Source organism: Frieseomelitta varia, unplaced genomic scaffold (assembly GCF_011392965.1).
Source record: "Frieseomelitta varia isolate USP_RPSP 00005682 unplaced genomic scaffold, Fvar_1.2 scaffold_89, whole genome shotgun sequence".
NCBI lineage: Eukaryota > Metazoa > Arthropoda > Insecta > Hymenoptera > Apidae > Frieseomelitta > Frieseomelitta varia.
In genome coordinates, this window is record NW_025110689.1 from 598,566 (window position 1) to 618,489 (window position 19,924).

The 19,924-nt window shown below is 43.7% G+C and overlaps 1 protein-coding gene across 3 annotated transcripts in view; it reads left to right on the forward strand.

The window, feature by feature from the left end:
* LOC122537141 (transcription factor Sox-2) overlaps positions 1-19,924 on the forward strand; it is a 117,023-nt gene that overhangs the window by 51,680 nt on the left and 45,419 nt on the right. For all 3 annotated transcript variants that reach the window (XR_006308555.1, XM_043670116.1, XM_043670118.1), the window contains exon 2: positions 14,636-14,701. Coding sequence is in view for 2 of the 3 variants with exons in the window: in XM_043670116.1 (XP_043526051.1) it covers positions 14,636-14,701 (66 nt within the window). In the remaining variant the exon portion in view is untranslated. The remainder of the gene's footprint in view (positions 1-14,635; positions 14,702-19,924) is intronic.

Below are 19,924 nucleotides of genomic sequence, written 5' to 3' on the forward strand. Positions count from 1 at the left end.
AAAAAAAAAAAAAAAAAAAGAAAAAGTAATATGATCGCCAGAAAATAAAAGTTCCAATTCATTTTTAGACCCTACAGATCGACTTTCTTCACATACGGATCGAATTCTAGAAATTTCGGATCTTAGAATTCCGCCATTTTCATTATTTTATCATTTCGCCAAATTTGAGATGAAAATTTGAATGTTATTATTAAGAGAACAATCATTTAAATTAGATAATTTTCGAAAGGGAGCATTTCTGTTGCTTTACAAACTAAATTGCTCGTGAAAGTTAATTCGTTATAAAATACTGCGAAAGTTGTGCGCGCAGTTTCACGGGATAATATTTCGAGATAGGCCTGTATCGAGAGCGGAAAATCAAAGGGAGGAAGAAATCGAGTCCAAGCATTCTGCCAGCCCTGACCAGGATCAGGCTGAGACCAGGTGCGCTCGTTGTCGAGGTTCGAACCGGAGGGGAGGAAGAGATCAGGGTGTTCGCAGATAGGCCAGGGACTCGCCCCTCGCGTCCCTTGGTCGTTCGAATTGCCAAGGACCACGCAGGAGGGGACCAAGAATGAAGGTAGGAACACGGCTACCTGAGGTCTTCGCGCCAGGACCTTCCTGGTACAAGCTTTGGGCGCCCAACAGTCTGCCGATCCTTTTTCGCTACGCGTCGGTGGAGCTGTGATTTTTTCCAGCGTTCGAACGGGTACCTGACCGGCCTCTCCAGCCTCCAAACCGTCAAATTTTGCCGATGGTTCGACAATTTTCTAACGCAACGACGACTTTTGGCTGGATTTCGAGTTGAAACTGCGTTGCAACTGATTGATTAAGCCATCGACCGAATTATCGTTTAGCTTTTAACGCTCCAATCAAGAATTTATTTATTAATAATCGTCGAGGTAAAGATTGATAAAATAAAGTTGATTGAAAAAAAATTGCAAATACATAATATTGGTCTTTGACGGGTCAAGAATAATTCGACGAATACAGCAACAAATTAATCCAATCGATCAGATCAATTTCTAAAAATTTCAATTTGTTTTGAATAGGAAAATTCCAATAGAACGCGTCTATCCCGTAGCATCGTGATCCAAAAAAAAAAAAAAGAAAAGGAAAATTCCAAATATTCAAATGGCGACTCTTCAGTTTAAAAAGGAAATTACAATTTCAAAATCGCGAAAGTCATGACATTCCCGAGATTGTCATCGCGTCGCCAAATATCGACACATGCAACCCGACATTGTAACAGATGATTCCAAGGTCCCCGGTCGGTCTGTAAACGCGTGGGTGCGAACTGTAAGTTACACGTACACGAACGAGGCGAGGTGTCGGCAAACACGACCACAGATAACCTCGGGGTAAACGTGTAAACTCTCAGCTACCGGTATTACGAAACCCGGCAAGGCCTGAGAATCTCCTCTTCTGTTTCCCGTGTTAATATTTGAACAGTGCTGTTTCGTACTTGGACGGTCGAACCAAGAGTCACGTTCGAGCGACTTCTCGGCGACAACTTGCCCAGAAAGAGACGGGGGGAGAGAGAGAGAGAGAGAACTGAAAATCTTCCATGGGGTTTCCAACTTGGTAAACCTGTGAAACAACGCGCGTCCGCCTTCGACCGAAATTCAAACGAGCTGTTAAGTCGTGACCGAGAAGGAACGACGATTTTCCTCGAGTTGCCTTGCGCCTCTGCCGGTCTCCGAAACACAGGAAACTTTCGCGGTGGATTTTCGAGAGGCCGGGTAATTGTTCTCGGTCCAAAGTCCCGTGGGAAGATAATCCTGTCGGCGGCAGAAGGGAGGAAAAAAGGAAAGTTGCTTCTCTGGCTGAAATTCTCGGAAGTAGGATTTCTTCTTTCTGGCGAAGGTTGTAGTTACGAAGAGGTGTAGCTGGCTCAGCGATTTCACCGGCTCGTGCTTTCCGGGATTTGCCGAAGCTTCTCCTTTCATTCACCGGCCGCTCGTTCTGGTCCGTCTTTCTGGCCGACCTAATTTTTTTTTTATTCAAATTCCTTCGTCTCCCGCCGGCCAAAGTAATTTTTCTTGTCCGATGAAACAATAACTAACTGTAACAAGAATTATCGATAGAGATTCAATTGAAAGTGGCAAAGCAGAGTTGGGTTACTTGAGTCAAGCTGCAGAATTCTGAACAATTTTCGAGCTATTTGACTCGTTAGTGAAGAATTTTCTGCGAGCATTCGTCAGGAAGAAAGAAACTTCATAATTTAGAAGCTCTCTGACAAATATATCGACGAAAATAAAGTTTCTATGCGAAATTCCTGTACTCCTCAAGTGACACGAGTTTATGTATAAAAATTAAGTTAAAATCACAAAATTTGTGACTCGAATTCTCTTCACTTGCTCGCCTGATTTGACGTTCTTTCTCTTCGAACTTAAAGCGCGCGATATTTTCTCACTCTCTGGCTAGTCTGTTAAAGACCAACGGCGTTCCGTTAATATACCGAAAAAATTAGATTATCATCCGTAAAATTTCAAATTGAATTTCAAGCCGCCGAAAGCTCAGACGATTCGCTGCACGCTGTAATTTCTTCCACGTTGGGGAACGTGTTCTCGCGCAGACTTGCCCCTTAAAAAGCGAAGTATTTCCCCGGGAAAGACCCAATAAAAATTCAGTTCCGCGTCCATGAATATTTATCCCGTGTTGGCCGGAATTCGTCAGGAATTTCCACGTGATGCGAGATGACGTTGTATCTGGCAGAAACGTTCTCCTCCAGGGGGGATTTTCTACGAGTCCTTCGTTACGTTCCCGTGGCCACCCGCAACCCACCTCTCCCCCACACCCCCGTTTTCAGGGGGATTATTTCCTATTAATATGCATTACGCCGCAACCGACAAAAGGAGCCAGAGACCGGCCGTGGCACTGTAATGTAAATAAACTTAGGCTTCCGGATCTTCTTCCTCGAGGCGGACACGCTTCTTCTTTTGTAATTGCTGCTCCTTTGTCTCTCGACTAATGCCGGAGACCCCCGGGGACGCGTCAACCGGCCAGCAAACATTTTTCATCCCCCCGCTACCCCTCCATGCGCGCCTTCGTTACCCTCGCGCTGATAATTGGCCAAATGGGACTGTGAATGTCTCTCCGCGGGACTATCGTTATCGTTCGAGCATTCTACGAATGTTGATATTACACGTTACACGTGAGGACGGACAAAAATTAAGAAGATGATGTCACTCTCGGTACGTCTTTTACGAGTTTCACAGAATTTTTTAAATGTTAATTAATGAAATTTGGTCTCGAAGTTTAATTTTTAGTTCTTTAATTACATTTTCTTTTTCTTTTTTGTTTTTTTATTTTTTTTATCTTTTTTTTTTTTTGCAAATTGACACAAAATTCGGTACCGAGAGAATTAACAGCGTATAGCCCAAGATCCTGTCACGACTCTCGATAAGATATCGAATATCTCGTCTCGTGTGGACATTTTCTACGCGTACAGAATTCTCCGTACAGTCAACCCACCGCACTGTTCAATTCACGTCCTTCGTTGTTTCTCTTTTCATTCGATTTTTTTCAATCGTTTAGACGAGGAACGGCGGTGGATGATTTTTGAACGACCCTCGTGCAGGAGGCAGGGAAATAATGCGAATGAACCTGTCGCGGTAGTTCTCTCCACGGGAAATCCTCTCGTTCGTGGACGGGTTTCATCGGTGGATATCCTCGAAAGACGACGCTCCGGCATTTATAAACAAATTCTCGAATCGTACATCACGGTCATTGTTCCGAGCCGCCCCTTCTGAGGCGGCCGCACAAAAGGATCGTAACGCGGATGACAAAGGAGGGAAAAAAGAGAGGCAGAAGTGCTGGAACCGCCGTGTCGATGAGTGTCATCCTTCTGAATTGATCGGCATTTGAATAAATTCACCTGCACCGGTGCTTCGTCGTTGCCAGAGAGAACAGGGAGAGAGACAGGGAGAGAGAAAGACGCGAGAGAGGATGTTTGAATCGATTAAGAGAGACTTGATTAGGTAGAATCGATCTGGATAATACGATTCAGCCTGACTCGGCCCTTACAGACCGCGTAAATATAGAATAATATAAAATGGAGTTCGTTTCAATTGCGAGACACTTGCTAATTTTAAATATCAGACTCGAGAAAAAACGTCTGTCAGAGAACAGAATGTAGGATTTAGATATCGCAGTTAGATTTCTATTATTAAAAATGAGGAACTGTTACAAGCTAGAGCGTACAACAGAAGTACTTTGCTTGAATGTAAATACAATCTCAGAGGAGATACTTCTACATTTTCATTTTTATAAAACGAGAAGAAGGCGAATGAGATCTTCCACTTTGAGCTCTGCGATATTGTGCATTTCAATCTTACTCGCAGTTTAGCAAACAAGAAGAACATTGTAAAATTCAAACAATGAATCACCAAAAGGGAATGTACAAACAAGAAACTCAAATAATGACAAAGAAGGGAATCAATACTTCCTTCGAACATGAAACCCTTTGCAATGCCAAAAGAATAATCAATATAACCAAAAGATCGCATCGAGGTTTAGATGGATTAATAAATAAACGACACAGGACTAAAAAAAAAAAAAGAAAGAAATAATATTACCTATAGAGATTTGCTGGCTGGATGGAGTCTGGAAATCGTTGGCGAGCAAATGCGTAACTGAAATCTCAGCATCCAGACCAGTCTCTTCCCCTCTCCCCCTCCTCGTACGGGCCAGTGGAACCCGTGATGCCCCGCAACGACCCTCCGGTGCGCTCGTTTTTCCCTCCCCTTTTCATCCCCTGTCGGTGACGGGGGGCTGTAGCTGCAGCTGCAGCTCTCCGGCCAGGTGTGCCTCTCTCGCCAATGTTGCCGCAAGGGTGAATTTCGCTCCTCTTCCATCTCGCTTTCTCACCCCTGTCCCTCTCGCTCTCTTCACCCCTCTGTCACCCTCCCCGCGGCTGTTTCTCCCGTTGAAGCACGGCGAGAGACGCGCACAAGCCCGATCGGGATGACGATTTTTTGCGCTCGAGCGTTTGCTCCGCTCGTAGAGGAAGGCTTTTCGGATCGAACTTCTCGGACGAGGTGGCAAAAAGTGGAAAGAAAATTGGGCCAACGGTGTCGTTGCAAATTATAATCTGTAATTTCAAACTCACTGCTATCGTTCGAAGACTATAGAGAAACAGTCTTAAAGTACAGCACATTTTTGGTTGAAAAATTGTCAGAATATTAAAGTTTAAAATATCGTTCGCCGCTATATTAAAATATTCAAAGATTAACTTGTAAAAAGATATTGATCTCAGATGAGATGGACGTTAAAATAAAAAAAAATCAACAAAAGCATATGTTTCGTACGTTCTGTCTCCAAGTTTGAAATAATAGTTCGATGTTGGTGTATAAATAAAAAACCATGAGCTGGATAACAGAGTTCCCCGGGGTAAATGGTTCACAAATCGTGCAGAAAAGCGTGCGCGGCTCGGCTTCTTGGTTCTTAATCACAGGGAACGCGGAACTGCTTTCCTTCTAACAATTCGTTGCTCGCGGAACGACTTAATTCACCTAACTGTACGGAAAATATCCGACTTTAAGAGGATTAATGAGATTAATGATCGTTAATTCAATTCAAACCGTAAAACTGCAACCGTGAAAATTACGGATTGTGCTCTCGCCGCAACAGTTCGCGATAGGATGAATTATCAACGTTAAACGCCTAAAATATTCGACACGTGAGGGGGGGGGGGGGAGCAGATCTCTGGTTGGAACTATTCGAAGTATATTTTTATTGGCGACCATGCGAAACCGGGTGCAGATAGGAAATTGCGGAAACGAGAAACCGGCGATATCTCGATAAGAGCCTGCTCGCCGGGCAACGCTCTCATTGCCTCAATTTCCACTTCCACTTCCACTTCCACTTCCGGCCGCGATCGCTTTTTCCCATCGGCCGAGCCTAAAAAACACGCGTCCCATTGTCACGTGAAACCGTGAAGCAATAAAAATGACCGGATCGCACCGAGTTCTGTGGAACACTCTCGATTCGCAAGATCATCATTCAGAATCATTTCGAGCATTATGGCGTTTACGTTGGAGATAATATTGACACGATATCTTCATTTTATTATTACGGTTGATGGATTTGTAACGAGGACCAAGCTTGTCTCTTTGTCCAGGAAAGTAAACGAATGTTCTAGAACCTTTCCAATCGTGTTAAATATTTATATTATGTAAGTTAATATTTATAATATAATTATAAATTAATTATTTAAAATATAATTATAAATTAATTATAAATATTAAAATATTCATATTGTATAAAACTTTTATATTGCAACGCACGTTTCGATGTTGCTAATTTAATGTTACATTATGAACCTTTCTGTAGCTGTATCGCAGAGGAATTATATCTAAATAGATCACGAAATTGTGCCCCTCGCGACAGTCGTCTCATTTCGATGAGCGAAAATACACGTAAACTGTGAATTTAGCTTCATTAGCAGCATTTTCGCGAACATTTACAGTCTGATGGTGAGCCATTGCCAGTTAGTTTACGAAACGAATGACAATTTTCATTACAATTTGCGCAAGTTACCCAAGTCGGGCGGATCTGGCGGTGATTTTTCCATCGTTGAGAGAGCCTCAGGGGCGTACTTAATGGCGACCCTGGCCGAAGTCAACGAGCCGGTACGTTTCATCAGCGGGTAATCAGTGCGAGCCGGTACTGTCCGGCACGTCGTCGGTCGCCTAGGTTCCGCACCCTTCCGGTTCCGGTGTTCCGGTAGGCTTGCCTTCTCTCTCTCCGCTGGGGAACCCCGGTTTCCGGTTTTCAGGTGGGATACACGCTCAGCCGAACGCCGTCACGTTTCGGATCCATGGATCCATGGATCCTCCTTCCTCTATTCGTCTCACTCTACCGCTCTCCATCTCTCTTGGTTCATCGATCAACCATCAGATCATTTCGTTTTCGTTTCGTGCTTCCGCTAGTAACACGTCGTTTCGGATTTAATCACGGTATCTCGAAACATATCGAGAGACATTAGTCTCGAGGGCCTAGTCTCGAAGGAGTTGCTGCGTTCTAGTATTTTGAGTAAACCAATAAAAATTTCCAATTAACATTCTGTAACGAATCTTTGCGTTTTTTGGATATGAAATCCATATTTTTCTCCCCTTTTTCTTTCTATCATTTGGCGGAAGCTGCATCATCGTTGTCGCTTTCGTTAAAAAATTTCTTTTTTTTACAGTAACGGAGTACGAAGTTTTCCGAAAGAATTTCGATCTAGCTCTCAAATTGTTAACAATGGTCAAACGATCATCTCCAAGTTCCAAATTCTCTTCCGCGTTATTTCGAAACGATTCTTCCTGAAACACTCCAGCGCTCAGATTTCAAGCATCCCATTTCCTTTCTCATCGGTACTCGATGAGTCGGCCGGTGCTCCGAAAGCGATCCTCTGATCGAAGGGTGACCCCCGGTATCGATGTTCCCCGGTGCGAACGGTGACTAATGGCCAGGCTCGAGGCTTAAACAAAACGTCGAATCTTTCGGAGGCCCAACGGTGAAATTGGCCGGCAACCTACCGCACTGCGACGTAGCGCCTAAACAAGGGGGCCCCATTAGGCGAAATGAACGGAGGCAGCGAGCCACTCGTGATTAAAAGGTCGATTTGTTACACGAGCCCGACGTCGCGAGTCGAGCATCGAAGGAAGTCGTGCTCCCCCACCTTCGAAGTTCCTCGATGCGGAACGACACGAGGTCGCTTCGTTTCCACTTTGCTTTGCAGCCGGGGATTGCCTCGATTCCGGTCTGCTTAATTGTTCCCTGTGCGTGATTAATATCGACGCGATAACAGCAGCGCGTTATACAATCCTCGCGCCGCGTTGAAAAATTTACACACCCTCTCTCGTTCGTAAATATCGGGACGGCTAGGGAGTTCAATAGTTTGGTATTTTAAATGAAGTGGTGGTGCTCTCTCTTGTGCTGAGTGTTTTTAAACATCTTTATCTGAGGATCGTATTTCAATTATCTGTCTGTTAACGACAAATAAGTTTTTGAATAGTGAAATAAAAATCGATGTGTACCTTCGGGTATTAGTGTGTATACATATTTTTCAAAAAATGTATACGTAATAATTTTCTGATTTGTATTCAATTACGTTATTTTAAATTCTGATGCTTGCGATATTAATTTTACTGAAGTTTTCTGAATCTGTTGCGAAGCGGAGCACTTTTTCGCAACTCGCAAGAAAAGTATTTTCTATAAATTCTTATTTCACGATCGTCGCATTTTATGTGAAACCAGGTGTCCTAACTGCTCTATTTCTGAAGACACGTGTCGTTCAAAGTATACACCCACAGTATGGCTAAAACGTTAACTACACGGGGATTTGTGGGGAAGCAATTGTCAGCAAAAGGGACGGTAATTAAAGCGTAGAGATAGTCCGCGATTTTTATGGGAAATCCGTGAACGTACCACCTGCCAAAACGGTTGATCACATGGGACAGGAGACCGACGTGATTCGCCTGGTCGTTTAATGACAGCGAGGTTGTGGGAACCCGGTCACGGGTGGAGCGAGCACTCCCCTTAAGTACAGTGATTATGTGACTGGGGACACGGTACTTGCGTAGCACTCGACGATTATTAACGTGGATCGATTCGACTCTCTTTCCTGTTGAAAAAAAAAAAAAAAAGAGAAATTATTCCTATGGAAAATCCGCGAGGGGAGTCGTGGCTAAGCTCTGTCTCAATGTTGGACGTCTTTGGAAATCTTCTCGTCAAATCGATCAAAACTTTCTTCACATATACTCGATATAATCTGCAGAGTTGCTCCTTGGATTTCGTAAGATTGGGTGTCACTCGAGACGGTTTCTTGATCGAACGTGCTATTTACGTGACTTCGCGAATTCTCTCAAATTATTTTCCTTCAACGTGTATCTCACCGCGATATCTCTCTCGTATTTTTCTTTTTTAATAACTTTCATACAAACGAGAGAGTCTAGACATTGAATTTTTGCGAGAATTCACCGAGATTCCACGTCCCCGGGGTTCTCTTAATTTTTATTTTTATCTCTGCCTGGTGGGTTAATGGAAGTAGAGGCGTTTGCCGTTTAGCTGGATGAGGCAACCACTCTTCCTGAGTGTAACGATTACGTCGCGAGGGATACGATACTTGAAGTCGACGACTTTTAGCCGGATTGCCGGTAGATTGGTCCGAATCTTCTTCCGTTGCTACAATCTTTCTGAAATCGTCGCTCCTCTTCACGTTTTCTCTCTCTCTCTCTCTCTCTCTCTCTCTCTCTCTCTCACCTCTTGCAATCGAATTTAATTTTTCTCTCTCTCTCTATCTGTCTCTTTTTCTTTCTTTCTCCATCTCTTAAATACGTGTATGTAACTTCGACGAAAAATTTCGGCGACAGGGGAACGACGATATTTCGTCGCAATAACAGCGAGCTTCCAATCTTCGAATAACTTTGATCGATGACATCGACGTAACTGGAGAACGAATTCGCGTTGCGAGCGGGGAGGGGGTTGATAGCGCAGAGGGATGAGATTGCCTTGTCACCGTGACAAATGGTTGGAGAACGAAAGGTACCAGGCAACGTAGAAACGCGCCACGTCCTTCCAGTGCCTGAAATTTTCGTTCCGTCCCCCCTCAGCCTCGTCGGTTTCGCCCTTTCTTCACCTGCTCGTCTCTCACGATGCGCCCCCCGCTTCTACCCAAAAGACAGCGGAACCGTCACCCCTGTCGACGATTAGTCATTAACCATCGACAGCCTTGACAAATAGTCGTCGTTCGAATTTATTAAATGCGACCAGGAATGGCCTCGAAACACGATCTCGTGAAATCTGGAAATTCTTCTCGTAGTAATCGAAATCGAGGGCTGCTGAAGAAATAACGCGACGTGAATTTTTAGGGAAGATCTGATTGGGAAGATTAAAAAATTTAATGAAAAATTGTGAAAAGAAATATTTTGGTAGGAAACGAACCTCGTTTCTAATTACCTTCTCATCAGATTTCTCCCATCTTGTTGATAATATTTGTTAATCGTTGATGACGTAAGTTCCAACGAAGATACTTCTCTGTTGAACGATATGTAATAAACGTATAAGAAATATTTTAGACACATACATATGTATGTTCTTACCTATGATCCTGCTTGGAATTTCGTCGGACAGTGGAATTAATTTTCCAAAAAGTCTTTGACGCTTTATTTTTTTGAAGATTCTGACTATTTCGTCTATCCGTTTCACCTGCAAAAAAGTAATGACTATCAAAACAAGAACTACTTCCAACCCTCAAACGATTGATTCAAACAAATAACTATACGTGCCAACTTACGTTACATCACTGAAATTTTGCATATCGCATTTAATTTTACTCTCTACTATATACGGAATTAAATTAAAAAAAAAAAAAATTCCGAAATTAAGTGATTCAATCCCTGAAATTTCTATTCATACCGGCCGCGAGTTAAATTCACGAAACACAGGATCAAACACAAAAATACAATGTTGATAACATCGAATTAATTGACAACCCGTTGAATTATAGAACTGCCAATCTCCATGGAAAAATCGAATGGGGGAACGTTTCGCATTTTCTAGCGAGGCCAGGGATCAATCTCTTTAATCATGCATCGTCTAATTACTTTGCCGCGGTATGAAAGCGGCTCGATTGATTTTTGATTAAACCGTGCGCGATTTCATCCAACGTGGCGTGGCGTACGTACCGTACGTACATATGTACAATCGCCTGGATTCCGGCCTGGTGCGCGCGAAATTTTATTCGCGTCTGGCCTGGCCGGCGGCCTTGCATAATTGAAAGCTCGCGGAACGTTTCGCGCGCGATTCGGTCACCAGCATTATTCGCAACCTGTCGACGAGTTGAAACGCGATCCGCTTCAGCCCGTGTAAACTCGATGTTCCTATCGGACCGCGGCGATCGTTCTCCGGTTACGTGAATTAAGAGCAACTCGTCACGTTCCCTGTGTACATTCTGCGAACATCGTTCGCCGACACATCGGGTCAGCGATTCCTTTTTCGTTCCTGTTTCTCTTCGGGGGCTTGGATGAAATTCGACAATCCCGCGCACGCGAAAATATGCAAGAGAAACGCGACGTGCAGCGATACGTGTGTTGAAAGTTGGTGACTGGAATTTGATCGTGTCAGGAGTTCTTGGCCGATATTTCCGGAACAACTGACGAATTTCGGGGAAACTCTTGGTGGAATTTTATGACAAACGTTGTTGGAAGTGCCGAGAAAGATATTCGATCTTTGCTCCAATGATTTGACTTTTTTATCTTACGTGTGAATTTACTTATGATCGTTGCTATATTTAATGAAATGTTCACTTAGAAGCTTGCGGTAGGACAAATGTAAAACGAGTTCCGAGTTACTGGATGTAATTTCCTAAACAGTTCTTTTCTTTCGAAACACCTGATATTTTGACTTGTCACGATCCTGCGAAGAATGATGGCACAATACCTATTTTCTTTACTGGGGGATATCGTTATTGCGATTCACGATTTTTCACAGTGAATAATTCCGTGGGGAGCAAGTATTTCGATGAGTGGAATTAAAAAGGAAAAAAAAGGAAAGAAAGAACCGCAAGGAATCAAACGTCACGCGCAAACCGCATAGCTGGAGGGGGCGTTTCACCCTCGTAGCCAAAAATCACATTCCTGCCGACCCCTCGAATTACTGCGTGGTACCGCGTCGAATTCGCATTCCCATACGCACGCCAACCCACGTACAGTCCCCGGCAATAATTGCATATCATTCTACCAAGGGGGGCAAACTTCGCCTCGAAAAGAGAAAAAGAAGAGAGAAACTTCCGCCGATATGCAGATTCATTATCAATCTGTCGAAACGATCGACAACGTCTTCTTGTTTAATAAAATTTGGCAGAAATCGAAAGGGAGAAGGAGAAATGAAATTTTCTTCTCCCTTGGGAGAGAGAAAGAATTCTAGTACATTCAAATTCTTTGAATTCTTTCGTTACCCTGATCAAGATTCGTGAGTTTCCGATCATTACTTGAAAAATTGAAACATCTAACAATTACCATTTCTGTTATAACTCTATTAGATTGCAATAATGTGATGAACCATTAGAATAAACGTTGCAAAGTATCAAAAACCGTATCCCGATTCTTTCACAGACCACAAGTTACAGATTCCAAATATAAATAAATATCTCGCAAAGGAGTAGAACAAACTTGGCGACAAAAGAATCTAAATTACACAAAAGGCAAATTTAACAAATTGCAAATTGGTCGTCAACTTATTAAACGAAATAAAATTGCAAAAGAGAAAAGACTATAATCTATGTAGCTCGTAACTGGTTAATTTATTGACATTACCGGTTAGTAAATGACCCTGTCCGAGAACGTGGGACAAACTGTTGTATTATTGGAAAGGACTGTACGTAAAGACACGAGTTACCCAGAGCACACGAATAGTCACGCAAGCTGCGTGCATGAATGCGTAATGCCAGCGAACAGTGATTTCCACCCTCGATGACCGCGGTCCTCGCCGCCCCTTTCCACAACCAGATGGGGTTCTCACGAGTCACCCTTAATACCGCTCATAATCGGGCCCGATAATACTTGCTTGTCACAACACGCAAACAATAGCCCGCGGCCGATTGAAAAATCAAAGGATTAGATACTTGTGATCTTTTTGGCGATCGTGGGGGAGGGGAGGTGGTTTCACGTTCGACAGATAAAGATGACGTTACGAAAGGATGTTGTATCAGAGGGTGTAACGAGCAAACAAGACTTCCTCCCGGCGATCCAATTTGATTCAATAAAATATTTATGTCCCTTCGTCGGCGAAGTAATTGGCTGGAAATAAGAGAAGGGGTGCGTTTTATGTATTATTCAATTGATCTGAAATAAACACCCTCGCCGTTGCCGGCGTTTCCTGAATTATTTCGATAATATCGATTTTTAAAAGAAGGCTAATACATGACCAAGTGAAAATTGACAGGATAGAAATTTTCTGTCGCTATGAGAAGATCCAGAGAGTTATCTAATTCTCGAAACATTATAACAGTAAACGCGTCTAAAGAGAAAAAGAGAGGAAACGAAACGTCGTCGTACGGGCAGAAAGTGCCGAAGAATCAGCTCGGATCGTGTTAACGTTTAGCAACAAGTGAAACGTCATAAGTAATTCGTAAAATTCAACGCGCGATATCGTCAAAGAGCAACGACGGAAAGTTGACACGACGATGGGGGAGAGACGCGAACGCGACGCCGGCTTCAACGTTGGAAAAATTGCCCCTGGAATTTCGCGACGCGTCTCTCGACTCGCGGCAAGGACAGCCCGTCACATTTTTATCTGTCCCCGCGTGCTGTGTAACACGGAAACGTTCTGCCCCGTGGTTGAAAGAGAGTGTCGGCTGACACGCGGTTTAATCGGCGATACACAGATGACAATAACTCGCTGAAACTCGCTGTGTGTACTCGCTGCGTTTGTTAAATAAAACGGAGAAACACGAGGGGGGGTGGGAGGGGACGTGAGAGGGAGAGAGGGAAGAAAAAGAGCGCGCGACAGAGCGGTAGAAGGTAGAAAAAGAATACGTGGAAGTGAATCGAAAGAGGGAGAAGGGTGTATCGAATAAATTTCCCGCGTCCCCGTGGATAATGTATCGTCCAGCGAATGAATGGCCGACGAAAGCGGTGGCTCGTTTTATTATAAAACCACGCCGATGCAAATAAATTTATCGACACACGTCCTGCGCGTCGACGAGCGTCCGCGTCGCACCTTGTCATCGTCTTTGTTCCGCCGTTCCACGTCCACTCTCGACTTTGTCGGCCCGATAATGACCAGTTATTGCGCTGGCTACTTTCGCGAACGAGTCCCGTTGTTTTTTTTTTTTTTTTTTTTTTTATCGGTATCGGTTCCAGGGATTTCCTGGAACCGATACCGGAAACACCAACGATTGATAACCGAACAGATGCGTTCGACGATAATTAATATGAGAAAGAGAGCGCCCACTGGAATCTTCGATTATAGGATTCAGCCCCGCAATTTCACGCGCCAAAGTATGATATCGGGGCGTGGTTTCCTTGATACCAGCGGAATTCGTACGAGCCTGCCATTCGTTTCCATCCAGATATTTTTCAACGCGATAGTCATCGTTATTTGCGCCTTTCATATCGGAAACGTAAAATTAAATGAGTGCGCTGCGGTGACTGCTGGCACCAGCTGCGTTTCGGATATATGTATATTTTTACTGACTGTGAGCCGAGGCGTTTCATTAATTTTATGCAGTTTTACGCTCGCGATATAAAACGGTGATTCGGTTTCAAAGTATCCCATTATTCACACGGCCGTTAATTTGTTTCTCTCGACAGCGTGATTGAGGATCGCGCAGAGAAAATACGACGTGTTGACGTTTGTTAACTTTCTTTGCAACACTTGCGTGATGGTTGAAACATAATATTTTGGTGAAACAGTTGAAAAAGAGAATAATGCAACCGACTCGTTCGCACGAGTAATATTTTTAGTTTGACTGAATCTTGATCTAACGCAGGCGTGTTCAACGTTCTTAACGTGTTTCAAGTATTTCGAGCATCCCCCTCATGCCTCTCGTTAACAAATTTAATAATTTAATAATGACCTACGACTTGCAAAGCAAAACTGTAGCTTTCGACCAGGAGATCTCGTCGCACGAAATTAACTGTATTTTTCTGTTTCTGTTTCGCAGGACGGAGAGCGACCGCAAAATGTTGAATCCTGAAACCGGCTGTTACTCGGAGTCCGTACGGGCATGGTGAGTAACGCAATCAGATCAAAAGGAAAAAAAGAAAGAAAAAAAAAAAAAAAAAAAAAAAAAAAAAAAAAAAAAAAAAAAGAAATCGGTATTGGGGGGTTAATTTACGGGACGCGTAAGCGCAGCCAGGCGCTCGTCGCAAGAATGTGTCTACGTTCGAGCCGGCCATAGCTCGCCTCTAATCTCCCTCGAATATCTTGGCTCGCGTGCCGCGCGTGTTCTCATCAACGCGTAATCTTAATTAAGTACAAATCGCTTCGTGTACGACGACGCGCCGCGCGTCCAGCTACCAGCATACCTTCAGATAATCGACCGTTTAACTTCCTTTCCTTCTCGCCGCGTCTCTCGTTCGCCGCATTTTACTCGGCGAATAATCCTCCCATTATCTCGATATCATTGCCAGCCACTGTTACTACATATTGTTACTATATATTACGCATTACGCAATATCGCTAAAAGTTGTAACGCAGTTGTTACTGCACAATTATCGAGAATCGGATACTCCCTTGGTTGATATAACGTCACCGATATCGGAATCTCTGATTTATCAGAGACCGCGGGCTTTCTCTGTAATTGTTACGTTGTGCTTCTATTTCGAGTGCCGGAGTGAAAGGATCCCGATGCGCGTACATGTAATTTCTGCAAGAGTAAAGGAACTCTTTGTGTGTCAGGTCAGGCCAGGCTGAACTTCGAGCGTTAACGAGACGCGAATCGATTCCTCCGAGAGTCAACCTAACTTTTCTCCACGTTCGCTACATCTCTCTTTTTTAATAATAGATATACAAACCACTCTGACTCAGCGGATTCCAAGAAATAAAAAGTACAAAATACTCTGCAGTCGGATCGATTTGATATCGAGAAAATCGTAAACAGCTCATTAGCTCATCGAGCTCGACGTCAGCAGGTAGTTCACGCGTGATACTATACTTACATTAACACCTCCGGCTACGTCGTGGTTCACTGGAAACGCGAGCTTTTTGCGCGCAAACGTCATGGAGCAAACAAACAACGGAAGACACGTCGCGTGAGGATTTATTTAACTCGACACGTTGTTCTTCTTCTTCTTTCGCGCTCTTCCGTTTTTCAATCTCGTCCTCATCTTCGTTAACGATACGGTGTCTTCATTGGCAGCGTAACGATCCGTCGTCAGTCTTTCGTAATACCGTTATCAACACTTAAGCGGCCACAAGTTCTTTTTATATTCGGTCGAAGACTCCGAAAAAGAAAAAAAAAGATGTCAAAGTCTCTTTCACCGACGATTAAACGTGGGATAAAAGAAGCAGTTGAAAAATTCGTTATTTAAATTGAATCATTAGCGAGGGCTCGTAGCCGCGGTCAACTGGATTCGGCGGCGCTGGTTTCGGCTTAATTGAACGATAATTCGCGGAACGGCGCGTTCCGTTTTTTCGGCGAGAAAGAGACAGAAAGGGGACGAGAGGCGTAGTTTTCGCGTGGCGAACAGCAACCGACCGGATCAGCCGTAAATATGCTGGGCAAGGAAACAAACAGGGCCGCGATTCAGTCCAAATTGCGCGCATGAATTTTAACGAACGGTGGTCGGCCGATTTTGCACACGGCACACTCGAAATATCGAGCCGATTTTTCATAATTCAACCCGTGACCAGGCGCAAAATTCAATCGGTCCGCGCAGTCAGCCCCTTCCCTCTACCACCCCACCCCCCCTATCCTGCTTCCTCTCCCCCTCCCACCCCCTCGCGCCGCCTGTTATTTCCATGCTGGTTTTCGTGTTTTTGCCATTATGCCGGCAAAGGTAATTTCCCAGGCCCGACCGCTACTGATGTATTTATAACGAAACGAATTAAACTCGCCGGCCAGCGAATAGGTAACAAAACGCTCCCGTCGGCCCCCGCCGAACTCCTCTCTCCGTCCCGAAAATAAAATACCCAAATATTTGCCGGTTTAATTTGAATCACGCACGGCCGGCCGGGCCAACACGCTGCCAAGCTTAATAATGAAATGTCGTATTGTGACGCCAAGGGATTGTCGAACAAATTCTCCCTCTCCCCTTCCCCGCCGCCGAGTCTCTGTTTTGAAAAATTTTCTATGCTTCAAAAGGATAGGATAGGACTCGAAGGAGTCGTTGACTTAGTAGCACTTTCGATTCGCAAAAGTTTCTTTTAGCTTTGTAATTTTTCTTTCTTCCTTTTATTTTTCTTTTTTCTTTTTCTTTTGACGTATATGGATTTTCACGAACAGGCGAGAAAATGAAATTTACTTCCGAGTTAAACTTGTTAAAATAATCAAACACAGCGAGAAAAAAAAAGGAGACATTCGACATTTTCGCGATTCTTCTAATTTTCGAATCTCGTTCGAATTTTTAACCATTGAACTTTCCAGACTTTTTAAAATTGAACTTTCAGATGTTTAGTAGAATTTTTTTTTTTCTTTTTTTTACTAAAATGACGTATTAAAAACTTGTTGCAGTAACGTCGTCGTTTATTGTAAATGCGCTTTTTATACTACGAGCAGACATTCAGAGGGTTAAGGAGAATGTTCGCACGAGAGAGTAGAGGCTCTCGGGAAAAGTCTCTTAATGGACCACGCGTCGTTTGTATATATTCGTTCATATTAGCGAGACAACGAGCGGAATGGAAGGCAAAGAAATATACTAGGCGAGTTAGTCGGGAGGGCGATTTATCCGCAATCGCGGCGTTGCTTTTCTCGGGACATTAGGGACACGATCACCGGTCGGAGAAGGATCGTTGGCCGGGGTGCCAGAAGGAGGGTTGGGCCTTAATGCGATTAAGGTCGTTATCAGATGTCGCCGGCGTTTCTTGCGCGATGACGTCGACGTGCTCGTTTGTCATCGCGCGACGTCGTCACGGGGGTTGCATGATTTACTTCCGTTTCCCTCCTTTCGCGCCTTTCGTTTCCTGTCGGCGATTTTCTTGCCACTGCCTCGCGCCTTACGTGCGATTCAATTTTACACGCGATCCTTTAACCCGCGAGGGTCTCTCTCGTCTTCGAAAATTTTTACAACGTAATGCAAATGAAAATGTAATCTAGAAATCACGTATCGATCGTTCGAATCTCCTTCGCGTCTTTGTCGTATCAAATCAGTCTGTTTCTCTTGGCTCTTAAATTTGTTCAATTGCATGCAGGAAAAGGAAACAGTTCAAAGTTCTCTCACAGAATCGTCGGCAAAGTTAAAGAAGCAGAAGAAGAAGAGAAAATGGGATTGGAAACGCGCGACGCGGAGAATCGATTTAAAAAGGGCCGCGTGCGACACGCGGCCGGACATACGTGTCAGGAGGCATTTCGAGATTCGTTAAGCCTCGTCGTCGACACCCACCCTCGCGTAACGTCGGCTGAACGTCGCATTTGCTTCGAAGAATGGGCACTAAAGTCGTCGAAGGGCGGGAAAAGAAAGAGAGAACCGAGACTGGGGGGAGAACGAGATTTATTCCAGAACGAGGAAAAGAGAGATAGGAGAAGAATGAAGAAAAAGACGTTTCTTTGGTGGTCAGGTTGCGAGACGAGGGTGTGGCCAGGAGATAGGGATGATTAGAAGCTACACCCTCCTCTCCCTCATCTTCGAAGGCACGAGCCGAGGGCGGAAAATTCATGGAGTTACTTAGCAGTCTTCCAGGCTTACTCGTTTATCTTGCCACCGGGGAGGAGAAGGAAGTCGTTACGTCGTCGAGAGGCCGCCCCGGGGTCGAGGCTGTAATCCTAATTAATAATTAATTACCACGGTAGGGGAATAAATAGCCGATTGAATTCTTCCTGCGCCAAGGGAGGGGCTTGATTTATCGGGACGATTTTACTCTACGCTCGAGAACTCGGGGATAACGAAGCCTCCGATCCATTGGAGACATTGTTCTTCCCGTTTTCCACAAATCAGATCCAGTCGAATCGTTTAATTATGACGGTGTATTGAACGACGCGTAGAGCACGGGGTAGAAAATCGTTCGCGTCGAGCAGAGTAATTTGCCTCGTAATTCGCTAAATTTCATTTTGATGCGATCCAATTTGAAAATAGATTATTAAATTTGTTATCAGCGAAGTAGAATTTTGCCAGGATATTACTATTTTAGTAATTACTGTTCATTGACTATGGAAGGAAATTTGTTCAAACAATTATAGTTATTATAATTCTGTAACATATACGTATCTATTGCCTTAATTTCGAAAATTATTTGTCCGAATAATTCTCTCTTGAAACCATTTCTTGGAACTTGGGAGAAACTTATGAAAATGAGACTTTTCTAGTGAAACAACAAATACAAGATATCAAACTAATCGTAAGAATCTTCCTTTTACAAATCTTCCTATTTACAAAGAAACAAGAAAAATCAGCGAGACCCAGTAATATAGAAAGAGTAACAAACCCGCAGAAGGTATTTCGCAAGGATTTCTCTCGCAGAAATCTATCATCGACGATAAATTCCACGAGGACGTCGCAATAAATAACTATGCTTTCCCATTTGCCGTGCTTTTCGAGGCTTCTCCTTGGGAAAAAGTTGGTCAACTTTTACGAGGGTTTACGAGGCTCACGTTAGCTAGAAGGGAGACAGAGAGAAAGAGAGAGAGAGAGAGAGAGAGAAGAGATCGTTCGTTTTGGTCTTTCAGGACCTTCGGAGATACTTCGGTAACGTGGACGAAAGTCGTCCGCGTGTGTTCGTACGTGGCTGGCTCCTCCCAGGAGCAGCCCAGTTTGTCAAGATGACCCTCCGGTGTTGCTTACAAGACAGCAAATTTGTCTGAGATAAGCAAAACAAACAAAATGGACAAGTCCTTTGCTTTCGTCCTTCCATTTTTTTATTTCCTTCTTCTCTTTTTCTTTTTTACATCGTCCGTGTCTCTGGCGGATTCCTTTGAACAGGAGGATGCCACCGGAAGGGTTTAATTGGTGGTTCGCGTTTGATCAGAGGATTTCGCGTTTCCACGGATCCGTTTGGACGCGTCTGTCGGCTCTCGTCTCCTCCCTTTCAACTGCGCGTGTCTTTTAAAAATTCTTTGGAACAGATCAATCTCAATTAATTGACACTCTGCGCTCAGTTTCGGCACACTATTACTCGTTATTCTAAGGATTTACTACGTTAAATTAATTCGTTAGTCCCGATTTTTCTTATCTTAATTTTGTTATCTTTTATAATTCTAACATATTGAATCGACGATGTTTATGCAATTTTATGTTATCATGAGGATAATTGAAAATATGGGTGCTAGGTAAAAAATTATTTCATCTATATCTTATCG